Below are 16,396 nucleotides of genomic sequence, written 5' to 3'. Positions count from 1 at the left end.
GAATTGTCGCACTGAATGAGAGGGAACCAAATCCAGACACTAAGAACCTGAAGGGTCCTGTTAGTAATGATGGTTTAACAGTCCTCTTCAGCAGTAGAGCTGCTGCCTCACAGCACCAGAGACCTAGGTTCGATCGTGACTACGGGTGCTGTCTGTATGGGCCTGTTAGTAATGATGGTTTAACATTCCTTCTCTTCAGCAGTAGAGCTGCTACCTTACAGCGCCAGAGACCCAGATTCGATCCTGACTACAGGCATGTTTCTGTGCTGTATCTCTATTGAGGGCGTGCAGCGTAGGTTCACTAGGTTGATTCCCAGAATGGCGGGACTGTCGTATGTTGAAAGGCTGGAGCAATTAGGCTTGTATACACTGGAATATAGAAGGATGAGGGGGGATCTTATTGAAACATATAAGATAATTAGGGGATTGGACACATTAGAGGCAGGAAACATGTTCCCAATGTTGGGGGAGTCCAGAACAAGGGGCCACAGTTTAAGAATAAGGGGTAGGCCATTTAGAACAGAGATGAGGAAGAACTTTTTCAGTCAGAGAGTGGAGAGTGGAATTCTCTGCCTCAGAATGCAGTGGAGGCCAGTTCGTTGGATGCTTTCAAGAGAGAGCTGGATAGAGCTCTTAAGGATAGCGGAGTGAGGGGGTATGGGGAGGGGGTATGGGGTTATGGGGAGAAGGCAGGAACGGGGTACTGATTGAGAGTGATCAGCCATGATCGCATTGAATGGCGGTGCTGGCTCGAAGGGCTGAATGGCCTACTCCTGCGTCTATTGTCTATTGTCTATAAACTAATTATGGACATTGATCACTTCAATTTCCTCTCGTTTCAAGGTTCAATTGTTGTGCTTTACTCACCCGGGGGAATGACAACATTTATTCCAACTAAATGTTGAGAAGGTGATGGATTGTTGCTAGCGATTTTGATGTGAGGTTTAAGGCACATTTTGGTGTTAAAAATCACGCAAGATTGCAAACTATCTACTGAAGGCACAAGGAATTGCAGGTGCTGGAATCTTGGGTAAAACGCAGTGCTGGAAGAACTCTGCGGAACAAGCAGCATCTGTGGAGAGAGCTGACAGACAACCTTTCGAGTTGTGACCCTTCTTCAGACTCTAAAGTGTGAAGAAATGTCCCAAACCAAAATGTTGCCTGTCCACTCCCTCCAGGGATGCTCCTGACATGCTGAGAATTCCTCTGTATTTTACAAACAGTCTAATTCAGTCTCACATTACTGCTAAGGTTAAGTCATTAATTGGGAAAAGGAGGCACAAGAAACTCCAGATGCTGGTTTAGCATAAAAGACAAATTGCCGGGATAACAGCGGGTGAAACAGCATCTCTCAAGGACACAGAGGTGATGTTTCGGTTTGGGACCTTTCAGACTCTGAAGAAGGGTCCCAACCCAAAACAGCACCTACCATATTCTCCAGAAATGCTGCCTGACCCACTGAGTTAATTGAGGCCAATTAATTTACAAATCTGCACGTCTTTGGGATATGACAGGAAACCGGAGCACCCGGAGGAAACCCACGCAGGTCACGTGGAGAACGTGCAAACTCCGTACAGACAGCACCCGTAGTCACCGTGCCGCCCTGAGGTGTCAGTGAAAGGAAGCAGCCTTGCCCCATTATAAATATAATCACGTTTAATATTGGCCGACAGCCCCGGGTCCAGCGAAGTGTAACGTTGGCCGACAGTCCCGGGTTGAACGATGATGTTTAACATTGATCTACGTTGCCGAGGTGAATGACGATGTTTCTCATTGTCCTCCAGCCCGGGTCAGTGGGGAATGTATCTCATTGCCGTACAGTCCCGGTAAGTGGTGGACGGTTAACATTGATCTACGGTCCCAGATTTAACGATGGACGTTTATCGTTGGCCACAGCCCTGGGTTGGCGGGCAATGTTTAACGATGGCCCACAGTCCCAGGTTGGACGATGGTATTTATCATTGGTGTATATTGGCAGGTTGAATGACGATGTTTATCGTTGGTCTACATTGGCAGGTTGAACAACGATCTTTATCCTTGTTCTCCAGCCCCAGGCCCGGTGAGGAACGCCGGGCTACTTCTTCTGCACGTGGGCACAGTCGTACTTGCCCCGCACCACCTTGAGTTTGACGCCAGGCAGGTCCTGGGTCCTGCCGCCCTCCACCAGCACAATGTTGTGCTCCTGTAGGTTGTGGCCTTCCCCAGGGATGAAGCAGATCACCTCCTTGCCGTTACTCAGCCTCACGCGGGCACACTTGCGGTTGGCAGAGTTGGGCTTCTTGGGTTTCCGTATCATGGTCTTCAGCACCACCCCCTTCAGCTGGGGGTGGCCGAAGGTGGGGCCCAGCTTGGGGGGGGGGCGCTTGGGCTTGCCCCTCTTGTGCATCTGGTGCAGAGTGGTCATGGGGCAGACATTCTGCCAGGAGATAGCAGGTGGTGACTGCATCACTCGCTGAAGGAAGGGAGGTGGCGAAGAGGAGCCCACCAGTCTCACTACTCCTAGAGGGAAGCACAGCAAATACCTACTCACACATCCCTGGTACTGAGCAAAGTTAATTTTTGTCATGTGTACTGAGGTACAGTGGAAAGCTTTTATTTGCCTGCTTTCCAGTCCGAGCAAAGACTATATATGATTACAATCAAGCCGTCCACAGTGTACAGATAAAGAAAAGGGAATAACGTTTAGTGCAAGATAAAATCTGATTAAAGATAGTTCAAAGGTCTCCAATGAGGTAGATGGGAGGGCACCACCACTCTCTAGCTGATGAAGGCTGGAAGAACTCAGTGGGTCAGACGGCATCTGTGGTGGGAATGGACACTTTGGATCATGACTGGCTCCAGGCTGATGGGAGTGGGTGGTGGGAGATTAAGCTGGAAAAGAGAGGGACAATTCCTGCCAAATGATAGGTGGATATAGGTGAGGGAAGTGGGTGGGGATGGAGTAAGTGACAAAAGCTGGAGGTGAAAAGATAAAAGGGCATCGGATACAGAGAGAAGAGGTGGAATTAAATGTAAAGCTGGAGGGAGGTGGTAGGAGACTGACGGAAGGGGAAATAAATAAATAAATATGGGAGTCAGGGGCAGGAAATGACCCAAAATGTGGCCCGTCCATTCCCTCCACAGATGCTGCCTGACCCACTGAGTGTCCATTCCCTCCAGAGACGCTGCCTGACCCACTGAGCCCGTCCATTCCCTCCAGACGCTGCTTGACCCACTGAGTCTGACCATTACCTCCACAGACGCTGCCTGACCCACTAAGTGTCCATTCCCTCCACAGACGCTGCCTGACCCACTGAGTCTGACCATTCCTTCCACAGTCGCTGCCTGACCCACTGAGTCTGACCATCCCCCCCCCACAGATGCTGCCTGACCCACTAAGTGTCCATTCCCTCCACAGACGCTGCCTGACCCACTGAGTCTGACCATCCCCCCCCACAGATGCTGCCTGACCCACTAAGTGTCCATTCCCTCCACAGACGCTGCCTGACCCACTGAGTCTGACCATTCCTTCCACAGTCGCTGCCTGACCCACTGAGTCTGACCATCCCCCCCCCCACAGATGCTGCCTGACCCACTAAGTGTCCATTCCCTCCACAGATGCTGCCTGACCCGTGGGATTCCTATGGCACTTGTGCTTTGCTCATAATTCCCACATCTGCATTTTCTTGTGTCTCCCTCTACCATAAGTAGAATTAGGTCATTCGGCCCATCGAGTCTTATCCACCATTCAATCATGTAGTGTAGGAAAATAACTGCAGATGCTGGTACAAATCGAAGGTATTTATTCACAAAATGCTGGAGTAACTCAGCAGGTCAGGCAGCATCTCAGGAGAGAAGGAATGGGTGACGTTTTGGGTTGACACCCTTCTTCAGTCTGAAGAAGGATCTCGACCCGAAACGTCACCCGTTCCTTCTCTCCTGAGATGCTGCCTGACTTGCTGAGTTACTCCAGCATTTTGTGAATAAACACCATTCAATCATGGTTCATTTATCTCTTCCTCCTAACCCCATTCTCCTGCCTTCTCCCCATAACTCCTGATACCCAAACTAATCAAGAAACTATCGGTGCCGTTAAAATATCCACTGACTTGGCCCCCACAGCTTCCTGTGGCAAAGAATTCCACAGATTCACCACTCTCTGACTAAAGAAATTTCTCATCACCTTCCTAAGGGAATGTCCTTTAATTCTGAGGCCATGACCTCTCCCGCTGAGTTACTCTAACATTTTGTATCTACCTTCAATTTAAACCAGCATCTGCAGTTCTTTCCTACACACTGTGAGGCAGCAGCTTTACCACTGCACCACTGTGCAGTGCTGAATAAGGACTCATCCAGGATTTGAACCCAGGACCCCTCATACCCGATGCGAGAATCGTACCCCGGACTGACAGTTCTGCAGACACCAGTTACGATTCACACACAGCTCATTTCAGACACCTGCTTGCAGGTAGTTCTCACAATGCCTGTCACCCCAGTCCCAAAGCAAGTGGAGAACAGGCCAGCTGAACCTCTCACCTGCACATAACGATGAGGCACAGCCTCGAATCACAGCTACAGGAAACATCTCCTCAGATCCACACGAGAAGTCTGCTTGCTCTTAGTCCTGTACAGTGAAGATAAATGAAGAGAATGAGAGGCGGCAGGAGCTGGGGAGCTGGCAAGGGGTAGATGGTTCTCGGGGCTGGGGAGCTGGCTCGGGGTAGAGACGGTTCTCGGGGCTGGGGAGCTGGCTCGAGGGAGACACGGTTCTTGGGGCTGGGGTGCTGGCTCGGGGTAGACGGTTCTCGGGGGCTGGGGAGCTGGCTCGGGGTAGATGGTTCTCGGGGGCTGGGGAGCTGGCTCGGGGTAGAGACGGTTCTCGGGGGCTGGGGAGCTGGCTCGAGGGAGACACGGTTCTTGGGGCTGGGGTGCTGGCTCGGGGTAGACGGTTCTCGGGGCTGGGATTTATGACCCGCTCTACAACAGAAGCAGCTCAATTGTTCAGTGTGATCAGGGAGTTGTAGAGGCAGTGGAACTCTGACAGACTCGCCGCGCCTGAAGGGGACACAGTTCCCAGACTATTGGACATCACCCGTATTAATACAATACAATATATCTTTATTGTCACTGTACAGGGGTACAACGAGATTGGGAATGCCCCCCTCCCCCCGACCACCACCACCACCTGGCCCCCCCACAGCTGGATCTCTCTCCCCCCCCCCCCCCACACACATCTGCACCCCCCCTCCCACTCCAGCCCCCCACAGCTGGATATCACCCCCACACCTGACCCCACACATCTGCACCCCCCTCCCACTCCAGCCCCCCACAGCTGGATCCCTCCCTTCCCCCCCCCCCCCCCCACCCGGTCCACATCGGCCCCGGGACCCGCTCCCTCACGGCAGGGCCGCAACTACGAGGAGGCCGAGGTCCCGACTCACTGACCGCTGTAGCCGGGGGTCGGGGCCGCTGTAGCCGGGGGTCGGGGCGAGCGCAGGCTGCAGCGCCGCGGGCGGGACTAGGCCGCGTTGCCCGGGCGACAGCGACGGTGGCGGCGCGGGGACAAGAAGCGGATCGTCGCGCAGTTCCGCGAATCTCCCCCCGGCCCGCAGCGCCGTCTCCCCCCGCACCGACCCCCCCCCCCGGCCCCGCTCCCCCGCACCGACCCCCCCCCCCCGGCCCCGCTCCCCCCGCACCGACCCCCCCCCCCGGCCCCGCTCCCCCCGCACCGACCCCCCCTCCCCCCCCCACCACCGACCCCCCTCCCGGCCCCGCTCCCCCCCCCACCACCGGCCCCGGCGCGGAGACCCACCGCCACACAGGTACAGAGCGCCTCGCCGCCCGGGGAGAGAGAGAGAGAGACAAGGATGGAGAGAATGAGGAAGGGAGAAGGGGAGAGGAGGGGGGACGGTGGGGGGAGGGGGGACGGTGGGGGGAGGGGGGACGGTGGGGGGGGACGGGGGGTGGGGGAGGGGGGACGGGTGGGGGGAGGGGGGACGGTGGGGGAGGGGGACGGTGGGGGGGAGGGGGGACGGTGGGGGGGAGGGGGGGACGGTGAGTGGGAGGGGGGACGGTGGGGGGGAGGGGGGACGGTGGGGGGGAGGGGGGACGGTGGGGGGGAGGGGGGACGGTGGGGGGGAGGGGGGACGGTGGGGGGAGGGGGGGACGGTGGGGGGGAGGGGGGACGGTGGGGGGGGAGGGGGGACGGTGGGGGGGAGGGGGGACGGTGGGGGGGAGGGGGGACGGTGGGGGGGGGAGGGGGGACGGTGAGTGGGAGGGGGGACGGTGGGGGGAGAGGGGGACGGTGGGGGGGAGGGGGGACGGTGGGGGGGAGGGGGGACGGTGGGGGGGAGGGGGGACGGTGGGGGGAGGGGGGACGGTGGGGGGGAGGGGGACGGTGGGGGAGGGGGGACGGTGGGGGGGGAGGGGGGACGGTGGGGGGGGAGGGGGGACGGTGGGGGAGGGGGGACGGTGGGGGGGAGGGGGGACGGTGGGGGAGGGGGGACGGTGGGGGGAGGGGGGACGGTGGGGGGGAGGGGGGGACGGTGGGGGAGGGGGGACGGTGGGGGGGAGGGGGGACGGTGGGGGGGGGGGACGGTGGGGGGAGGGGGGGACGGTGGGGGGGGAGGGGACGGTGGGGGGGAGGCAGGAAGCAAATAGAGGGCATGTGGGGGGGTGGGGGGGTGGTGTGTGTCACGATGCCCTGACCCTGACCCTGTCTCTCCCTCAGTGATCGCTGCTGCTGGGGGGGGGGGGCTGAGGTTATGGGTAGAGGGACCGGGGGTTAGGGGGTACGATGCACTAACCCTGTCCCTGCCTCTGTGATACCGGCCTCTGGGGGCTGAGGATGGGGGGGGGGTGAGGGGGATGGGGTCCGGGGGTTAGGGGGTACGGTGCATTGACCCTGCCCCTGTCTCTCCCACAGTCTCTCCCACAGTGATTGCTGCTGTTGGGGGCTGAGGATGGGGGGGGGGGTGAGGGGGTGGGGTCCGGGGGTTAGGGGGTACGGTGCATTGACTCTGACTCTGCCCCTGACCCTGCCCCTGTCTCTCCCACAGTGATTGCTGCTGCTGGGGGCTGAGGATGGGGGGGGGTGAGGGGGGGGGGGTCCGGGGGTTTTGGGGTACGGTGCATTGACTCTGACTCTGCCCCTGACCCTGCCCCTGTCTCTCCCACAGTGATTACTGTCGCTGGGGGGCTGAGGAGGGAGCGATGCCGCTCATCAGTGAGGTGTGGAGATACGTGAGGCAGAGAGATGACCAAACCCTGGAGTGCTGCATGTGTGGCTGGACGTTAACCCACCCGTGCAGCGCTGCATCACTGCGCCGACACCTGCAACACAACCACCGCATCCACTTCACTGCAGAGAGCGGGCGGGGGGAGCCGCAGGGAAACGACGGCACCGGAGACGAGACTCAGGGTGACGAGGAACAGGGTCCGAGCGACACGCTGGACATGGACAGCCCTGTGAGTCTGTGTGTACAGTCATACAGCACGGAAACAGACCACTCAGCCCAAACCACCCACGCCAACCTTCTACACCTGCCCCTAGCCCTCTGAACATGTCCTATCCATGCACCTCTCCAAACAACTTTGAATGTTGTTATAGTCCCTGCCCCAACTACCTCCCCTGGCAGTTCATTCCGTACACCCACCACCTCTGTGTGAAAAAGTTGCCCCTCAGGTTCCTATTTAATCTTTTCCCCTTCACCTTAAACCCATGTCCTCTGGTTCTTGATTCCCCTATCCTGGGTAAAAGACTTTGTGCATTCACCCTATCTATTTCCGTTGTGATTTTATCCACCTCTATAAAATCACCCCTCAACCTCCTGCGCTCCAAGGAATAAAGTCCCCTGAAAAACTTTTTCACCCAGAGAGTTGTGAATCTGTGGAATTCTCTGCCTCAGAAGGCAGTGGAGGCCAATTCTCTGAATGCATTCAAGAGAGAGCTGGATAGAGCTCTTAAGGATAGCGGAGTCAGGGGGTATGGGGAGAAGGCAGGAACGGGGTACTGATTGAGAATGATCAGCCATGATCACATTGAATGGTAGTGCTGGCTCGAAGGGCCGAATGGCCTCCTTCTGCACCTATTGTCTGTTGTCTATTGACCCAGTCTGCCCAACCTCTCCCTGTAGCTCAGGCCCTCGAGTCCTGGCAACATCCTCGTAAACCTCTGCATCCAAAGCGAGTCCCATTTGCCCATGTTTAGCCCACACTCCTCTAAATCTTCCCTGTCCATTCACCTGTCTAAATGTCTGTTCAGCTTTGTTGTCATGCCCGCCACAATCACTTCCACTTGGCAGCTGATTCCGTACATCCACCACGCTCTGTGCAACTGTACAAAGTACTGGAGGAGCTCAGCAGGTCAGGCAGCATGGACTGACGTTACGGGTCGGGACCCACCTTCAGACTGATGGAGTGGAGGGTGGGGGGGAGGTGAGAAAGCTGGAAAAGAGAGGTGGGGGTGGAGCAAAGCTTGGCGAGTGATAGGTGGATGCAGGTGAGGGGGTGAGTAGCAGATGGGTGGAGTGATTGACAAAGGGTGGAGGTGGAAAGCAGACAAAAGGGGGTCAGATACGGAGAGAGGAGGGGGAGTGGAATGTGAAGCCCGAGGGTGGGGGTGGGTGAAGAGGAGGGTAAAAGAGAGTTGGAGACCTCGAGGGGAGAAGGTGAGTGTACTGAGTGGGGGAGGGGAGCAGGGTGACTGTGAAGGGGGAGAGGGTAGGCGAGTGTATGCACAGGGGGGGCGGGGACAGAGTGGGGGGTCGGGGGGGCACGATTGGGAATAGGAGATGTCAGTGTTCCTGCTGTTGGGTTGTCAGCCAGCCAAGCGAGGTGCTGACGTTAGCCCGACTCACACCCCAATCCCGGAATCTGACCCCTCCAGTCGGCAGACACCCCTCCTCCCACCCCCCCCCCCCCCCCCCCCCCCCCCGGTCTCTCCCCATCGCTGGGAGAGGGGGGTATACGTTGTTCCCTTCCTGCCCACTGCAGGGCAGGTGAGCATCCCCCATTGACGAACTGTACACTGCAAGGGCCAGGAAGCGAGCGGGCAAGATCATCTCTGACCCCTCTCACCTTGGCCACAAACTCTTTGAAGCACTTCCCTCTGGAAGGCGACTCCGGACTGTCAAAGCAGCCACAGCCGGACATAAAAACAGCTTTTTCCCACGAGTGATAGTTCTGCTCAATAACCAAAGTCTGTAGTCTCTTTTTGCTCTGGTTTATTTTCACCCACATGTTTAGACCGTAATGGTGTATCCTTATTGTTTTGATGTGTTTATGCTTTATTCTTAATTATTAACTATATGTTTGTGTTGTCGTTTGTGAGCGGAGCACCAAGGCACATTCCTTGTATGTGCACATACTTGGCCAATAAACATATCCCTTCATTCATCGCCGTGACGTCTCCTCTTTGCTCTGCGTAGGGGCTGCACAGGTCGCCGGCCAGCAGGCCCATCTCGGGGACTCTACGGGCCTACGCTCCACAGTTGGACGGCGAGGAGGACGAGGGGCACTCGGTGCTGGGAGATGGAGACCCCCACCCCACCCTGACTGAAGGTACCGCACCCCACAACACACCCCCCCCCCTGGACAAGCTCCCAGCGACACGGTGGACATGGACAGCCCCGTGAGTCTGTGTGCGTGCAGTCATACAGCAGGGAAACTGACCACTCAGCCCAAACCACCGATTTCAATGAAACGTCTTCCATTATCGCCAAAGGGACGACGCTGAGTAAAGTGGGGCCTAAAACTGTCCCTCGATCTCGAGAGTTTTAGTGTACAGATGCAGGCACACACAGACAGAACATGTTATTGTTGTTTATTGTGGTGTTTACACAGCAGCGCGTTCACACATCTGTTGAGCTGGGGCTGCGTAATAATGTCACTGTTCCGTTTGGGGACAAGTGCAACAAAACTCTTCACCTCCGTGTTCCCCATGAACGCTGCCGGCTGCTGCTGCCCAGCACTCGGTGTCCTGGTGTGGGCCATGGCCTTGTGTAGCTGCCCCCTCTCTTGTACACAGGGTCGCTGTAGTCCCTCTCCTCACTTCTCCTGTCCTCACTTCTCCTCTCCTCTCCTCTCCTCTCCTCTCCTCTCCTCTCCTCCCCGCTCCTCTCCTCTCCTCTCCTCGCCTCACGTCTCCTCTCTTTTCTCTCCTCTCCTTTCTCCCCTCTCCTCTCCTTTCTCCCCTCCCCTCCCCTCCCCTCCCCTCCACTCCCCTCCCCTCCCCTCTCCTCTCCACACAGACGAGCTGTCCACTCTGCTGGGCTCCTGTGGGCCGGGCCGGGGTCCCCGGGGTAACGCCGGGCTCCACGACAAGCGGCGACTGGCGGGCGGGAGCCCGGACCGGGCACAGACGTGGGATTTCTTCAAGAAGCTGAACGAGCGGTGCGTGGAGTGCAGTCTGTGCCGCAAACAGCTCTGCTTCCACGCCAGCACGGCCAGTCTACGGGAACATCTCCGCCGCAAACACCGCCTCGGGCACGGCGCCGACCACGGGTCACAGTCGGTGGGACCCGAGATGGAGGACAAGAGGAACAGGGAGAGGGGAGGGGGGGAGAGGGAGAGGGGAGGGGGGGAGAGGGAGAGGGGAGTGGGGGAGAGGGGAGGGGGGGAGAGTGAGAGGGGAGGGGGGAGGAGGGGGAGTGAAAGAGGGGAGAGGGAAGGGGGGGAGAGGGGAGGGGGGGAGAAGGGTGGGGATGAGAGGGGGGAGAGGGGGAAGAGGGAGATGGAGAAGAGGGAGAGGGAGATGGAGATGGGGGAGATGGAGAGGGGGGAGAGGCGAGGGTGTGAGAAGGGTGGGGTTGAGAGGGGGGAGAGGGGAGGGGATGGGAGGGGGGAGAGGGGGAGTGAGAGGGGAGGTGGGGATGAGAGGGGGAGTGAGAGGGAGGAGAGGGGTGGGTGTGAGAAGGGTGGGGATGAGAGGGGGAGTGAGAGGGAGGAGAGGGGAGGGTGTGAGAAGGGTGGGGATGAGAGGGGAGGGAGTGAATTGGGGGAGAGGGGAGGGGATGAGAGGAGGGGTAGTGAGAGGGAGTGGGTCCCGGAGTGTCCGGAGCGGCGGTGGGCCGCGTTGGACCGGCTATTGCTGGGCCTGGTTTACCGGGACCTGCAGCCACTCGGCCTGGGGCAACAGGTGGGCTTCAGGCGGCTGCTCTGCTACCTGGAGCCGGGTTACCGACCCCAGTCGGCGGGGCAGATGTCGGCCGCTCTGAGCCGCCTTTACCTGCGGGCTCGTCAACATCTGGCGGCGCAGCTGCGCTCGGTGCCGGCGCTGGCTCTGTCCACCCACAGCTGGAGCAGCCGCGGCGGTCGGCCCTTCCTCACGGTGCTAGCCCACTACACGGACGCCCACTGGGCGACGGTGCGCTGCGCCCTCCGGACCGGCCCGGCCTCCGGCCACGACCTCCTGCTCTCCGCCCTCGCCGACTACCAGCTCCCCGCCGCCGCCGTCACCTGCCTGGTGGAGGATAGCCCGCGGGCCCGGGCCGAGTGGCCGCCCTACATCCTCCCTTGCGCTCGCCGCGCCCTCGACCTCTGTCTCCGCCAAACCCTGCAGCTCCACGACCTTCAGCCGGCGCTCGGAGCGGCTCGCCGCCTCGCTGCCCACCTGCCCGGCCCGGCCGGCCTCCGGACACCCCGGATACTCCGGACACCCCGGATACTCCGGACACCCCGGATACTCCGGACACCCCGGATACTCCGGACACTGGCAAGAGCCGCTGGACACTGGTGTCCCCCTGGCTGGGCAGTGGCCGGAGCCCCTAGACACTGGTGTCCCCCTGGCTGGGCAGTGGCCGGAGCCCCTGGACACTGGACTCCCTACTACTGGACAGTGGCCGGAGCCACTGGACACTTGTCTCCCCACCACCGGACAGTGGCCGGAGCCGCTGGACACTTGTGTCCCCCTGGTTGGGCAGTGGCCGGAGCCACTGGACACTGGTCTCCCCACCACCGGACAGTGGCCGGAGCCGCTGGACATTGGCCCGCACTGGGACACGCTGCAGATGTGTGAGCGCCTGGTGCAGTTGCGGCCGGCGCTGGCGCTGGAGGGCGAGGCCGCACTTTGCCCCCAACACTGGCGGGTTGTGCGGGACCTGGTGTCCGTCCTGCGGCCACTCCGGCTCGGACTAGCCTTCCTGGCCGAGCCGCACAACGCGTCGGTGTCGGCGCTGCTGCCGTGCCTTCATGCAGTGGTCGCAGCACTGGCCCAGTGTCCGCTGGAGATGGCGGGCCCGGCCAGGGCAGCAGGGGCCCCGGCTCCGCCAGCTGTTGCTGCACCGCTGGCCACTGGACAGCGGCCCAGATGTGGCGGCCGGACCCGCCGCTATCGCGTCCCTCCTCGACCCGCGCTTCAAGGACCTGCGGTTCCTGGACTCTCGCACCCGGGAGCAGGTCCACCACAAGGTGCAGGCCCTACTAGCGGCCACTCCGCCCATACCCCGGCCTGCTAGCCCCTGCCCGCCGCCGCTCGGCCCGTCCCCACGCCCTGCTAGCCCCTGCCATCCGCCGTTCGGCCCGTCCCCAGGCCCTGCTAGCCCCTGCCCGCCGTCGCTCGGCCCGTCCCCACGCCCTGCTAGCCCCTGCCAGCCGCCGCTCGGCCCGTCCTCAGGCCCTGCTAGCCCTGCCCGGGCCCCGGCCGATCTGCCCGGTGACTACGACCTGTTGTTCGGCGTGGAGCGGGCGGGCTCGTTGCCCGAGTCGCGGCAGCAGTTGGACCGATACTTGTCCGAGCCGCTCCGCAAACGCGACACCGACCCCTTCACCTGGTGGCGGGACAACGGGCACCGCTTCCCGGCCCTTGCCCGCCTCGCCCGCCGCTACCTGCCCATCCCCGCCACCCTCCAACCCTCCCTCCGCCCCGACTCCCCGCACAACCGCGGCACCGACGCCGAGGTGGAGCACATCGTGTTCCTGCACACAAACGCCCCGTACATCCACCTCCTCCAGTGATGCCATTCGGCCCGTCCACTCGCTGCTGACCATCACTCTGACCCCACACCCCCAGCGGGTAGAGCTGCTGCCTCACGGCGCCAGAGACCCGGGTTCAATCCTGACCTCCCGTGCTGTCTGTGTGGAGTTTGCACGTTCTGCCTGTGACCGCGTGGGTTCTCTCCGGGTGCTCCGCTTTCCTCCCACATCCCAGAGACGGGTGGGTTTGTAGGTTAATGGGCCCTCTGTAAATCACCCCGAGTGTGAGAAAGTGGGAGAACATAGACCAGTGTGAGCGGGTGATTGCTGGTCGGCACGGACTTGGTGGGCCGAAGGGCCTGTTTCCGTGCTGTATCTCTAAACTAAACTCATTCATTGAGATGCGACGTAGGAGGCCGAGGGGTGACCTTATCCTAATCATGTTCCTTGAACAAAACTACCCCGTGCAGCTTGGAATCGGACAGATTCCATTTATTCAGATAAATGAGAGGTAAAATAAACAAGGGCAGGATTTGAACAGTAAATGTCAGGGTCCTGGGGATTGGTGAAGAACACAAAGCTGGAGGGGCAGGTACAGCGTTCCCTGGCAGTGGGCTCAGGTGGACAGGTGGACAGGTGGGAGACAGCGTTTGGCAAAGTGATCTCCACCAACCTTGTTTATTCCCACCCCCCAACACCCCCCAATATTTTGTCGGACCAAGAACCAAGCCGATCCAACTTGACCTCCCAGAATAAACCCGTGCTGAATCTCCCTGGTGAATCTGTGCCTTTCTACACGGCCTCTGCGTTGATTCCAACCATTCTTCCACCCGGACCAGATGACCAGCCTGTATTTATGTTGCTTGTAGGCACTTGCATTCCTTCAGTGAGTGACAACGCTCCCCAGTGGGCACTGCTGTAACATTGAAACAACAGCTGAATCCACAATTCAGTTTAGTTTATTGTCATGTGTACAGTGAAAAGCTTTTGTTGCGCGCTAACTAGTCAGTGGAAAGACAATACATGATTACAATCGAGCCATTCCCAGTGTACAGATAAATGATAAGGTAGTGCAAGGTAAAGCCAGCAAAGTCCGATCAAGGATAGTCCGAGGGTCACCACTGAGGTAGATAGTAGTTCAGCACTGCTCTCTGGTTGTGGTGGGACGGTTCAGTTGCCTGATAACAGCCGGGAAGAAACTGTCCCTGATGTAATGGCTGTTTGTTCTAATGTTGTGATATCCTCTGTACTTAATGAAACAGTCGGCTGTGATTCTTGCTGCCCATCAAAGGAGGCCGACACGACCTACGTTTAACCTCTGACTGCTCTCTCAGCATTAAGCTGCAACACCAGCCTGCAACATGTCTCTGGAGCAGGACTTGACTCCAGGACCTCCTGAGTCCTGACCCGTGAGAGGCAGGAAGCTCTGTGTGCTTTGGCTCAATCCGTGGGCTGACGTTTCTTCCCAGTTGTTATCGGGCAACTGAACCACTCTACCACAACCAGAGAGCGGTCCTGGACTGCTATCAACCTCTTTGATGACCCTCGGACTGCCCGAACAAACGAGGCTAAGAGCTTCCTTGTCCACTTCAACTGGAGAATGTTGCTGGCAATCAGATGCTGAATATTTGTACTGTTTTTTTATTGGTTTATTATTATCATGTGTATGGAGACACTGTGAAAAGCTTATGTTTGTGTGCTGTTTGATTAAATCAGATAATACAATGTATGAGTACAATCTATACACAAATACAACAGCGAGAGCAAAGAGAACAGTAGCAGAATGCAGAAGCTGCAGTTCCAGAGTAAACGTCTAATGTCCACAGTGAGGAGGTTGGAAGAACGGGACAGTTCGTAGTCTGATAACAGCGGGTAAGAAGCTGGTCCTGAAACTGGCGATGCGGGTCAGCAAACTTTGCCATCTTCTGCCCAACAGAAAAGGAGAGAAGAGAAATGACCGGGGTGAAAGAGTCCTTGGTCATGCTGGCTGCTTTCCTGAGGCAGCGGGAAGTGTAGACGGAATCAGTGGTGAGGAGTGTGGTGTGTGTGATGGGCTGGGGTACATCTACAATGGTGGGGAGTGTGGTGTGTGTGATGGGCTGGGGTACATCTACAATGGTGGGGAGTGTGGTGTGTGTGATGGGCTGGGGTACATCTACAATGGTGGGGAGTGTGGTGTGTGTGATGGGCTGGGGTACATCTACAATGGTGGGGAGTCCAGTCTGTGTGATGGACTGGGCTAGATCCACAAGTCTCTGCAATTTCTTGTGGTCTTGAGCAGAACTGTTCCCAAACCAGGTAGTGATGAATCCCAATTGGATGTTCTTGCAGTTATTTTGACTTTTATTCAACTGAATTAACTTTCCTTGTAAAACAACAGCAGATGTTGTAAATCTAAAAACAAAGACAGAAAAGCTTGGAAACACAGCAGGTCAGGCAGCATCTGTGGAGAGAGAAACCGAGCTCACATTTGAGGTTGTAGATCCTCCGGAACCAGGTTAACCAGTGTCAATCTCTCCCAGATTTGATGAGTGGTGATTGAGTTGAAAACCAAGCAGATCAGCCCTGATCACATTGAAAGGCGGTGCTGGCTCAAAGGGCCGAATAGCCTACTCCTGCACCTATTGTCTATTGATTCCATCTCATCAGATGCTGCCTGAACCACTGAATGCCCTTGCGTTGCTGGATGCAATGGAGCTACAATGAGATTTTAAGTATGTTTCATTAAACATGCTTCCTGCTAACCGCAAGTGGACCACTAACCTGTTGGTGTGAGCTCCAGTCAGGTGGTCTCCCTGCCCTGCAGGTGTGAATTATCTGTCCCCACACCCTCTGTTCATCACCAGCTCAGTGGAGCAGTGATGAACCGAACCGTTCCAACCGGTTCATAGACATCAGGTGCCTTCCCCCCCCCAACCCTGCCCTGCCAGAAGCAGTTCAAACACAAGTCATTGCAAGTTGGTGTAAAGTGTTGAACTAACTCAGCAGGTCAGGCAGCACATGTGGAGGGAATGAACAGACGATGTTTCAGGTTGGGATCATTCTGCAAAACCCAGTCTGTCCATTCCTGCATAGATCAGCCAGGATTGAATGGTGGAGCAGACTCCAAGGGCCGAATGGCCTAGTTCTGTTCCTATATCTTATGGTCTTGCCTGATCTCTCTGTATCCCGTATCCTTCTGTCAGATAATGAGCATGAGAAAGGGTGTCTACATGTGGAGACGACACCAGTATCTCATCACAAACTCAGCGTTTCTGTGCTGGAAGCTGGACCTGCTCCCCACTGTTTCATCCCACCGTTAGGTATTAAACGGCCTTGGTTATTCTCAATAAACGGACGGGTGTGTGGATAAATGATACATTTTCTCTTTATTTCCTGAACTGATAAAACCACCGCCTCACTGGAAACAGGTGTAAAACAACTAATTGTTAAGGGAACAAACCATCCATGTCACATTTTCAGGATGCCCCAGAGGGTGTTACATGTGTGGTCACCATCGTGGGAC

General features: G+C 57.8%; 3 protein-coding genes across 6 annotated transcripts in view; 2 read left to right on the top strand and 1 right to left on the bottom strand.

Moving 5' to 3' along the window:
* The window catches only part of erh (ERH mRNA splicing and mitosis factor), a 116,375-nt gene that overhangs the window by 90,408 nt on the left and 9,571 nt on the right, over positions 1–16,396 (top strand). The gene's annotated exons all lie outside the window — the stretch shown is intronic.
* mrps12 (mitochondrial ribosomal protein S12) lies at positions 1,639–5,886 on the bottom strand. Of its 4 annotated transcripts, none has more exons than XM_078430999.1 (3): positions 5,792–5,886; positions 4,516–4,603; positions 1,639–2,499 (listed from the first exon to the last, which is right to left on the bottom strand). In XM_078430999.1, exons 2-3 carry the CDS (start codon positions 4,562–4,564, stop codon positions 2,075–2,077), a joined length of 474 nt encoding a protein of 157 aa, XP_078287125.1. In that variant the 5' UTR covers positions 4,565–4,603; positions 5,792–5,886; the 3' UTR covers positions 1,639–2,074. The 4 variants fall into 4 exon arrangements, with proteins under 4 accessions (XP_078287125.1, XP_078287127.1, XP_078287124.1 ...); XM_078431001.1 differs by having other exon boundaries at positions 1,639–2,496; XM_078430998.1 differs by lacking the exon at positions 5,792–5,886 and adding an exon at positions 5,425–5,546.
* zbed4l2 (zinc finger BED-type containing 4-like 2) lies at positions 5,743–14,586 on the top strand. Its single transcript, XM_078431002.1, is given in 7 exon segments — positions 5,743–5,801; positions 7,158–7,446; positions 9,408–9,540; positions 10,230–10,576; positions 11,018–11,603; positions 11,680–12,236; positions 12,238–14,586. Coding segments are annotated over 6 exon segments (2,574 nt in total). The 5' UTR covers positions 5,743–5,801; positions 7,158–7,191; the 3' UTR covers positions 12,934–14,586.

The sequence above is a fragment of the Rhinoraja longicauda genome, chromosome 41, assembly GCF_053455715.1.
Source record: "Rhinoraja longicauda isolate Sanriku21f chromosome 41, sRhiLon1.1, whole genome shotgun sequence".
NCBI classification, from domain to species: domain Eukaryota; kingdom Metazoa; phylum Chordata; class Chondrichthyes; order Rajiformes; family Arhynchobatidae; genus Rhinoraja; species Rhinoraja longicauda.
This window is presented reverse-complemented; position numbering and strand designations above follow the sequence as displayed.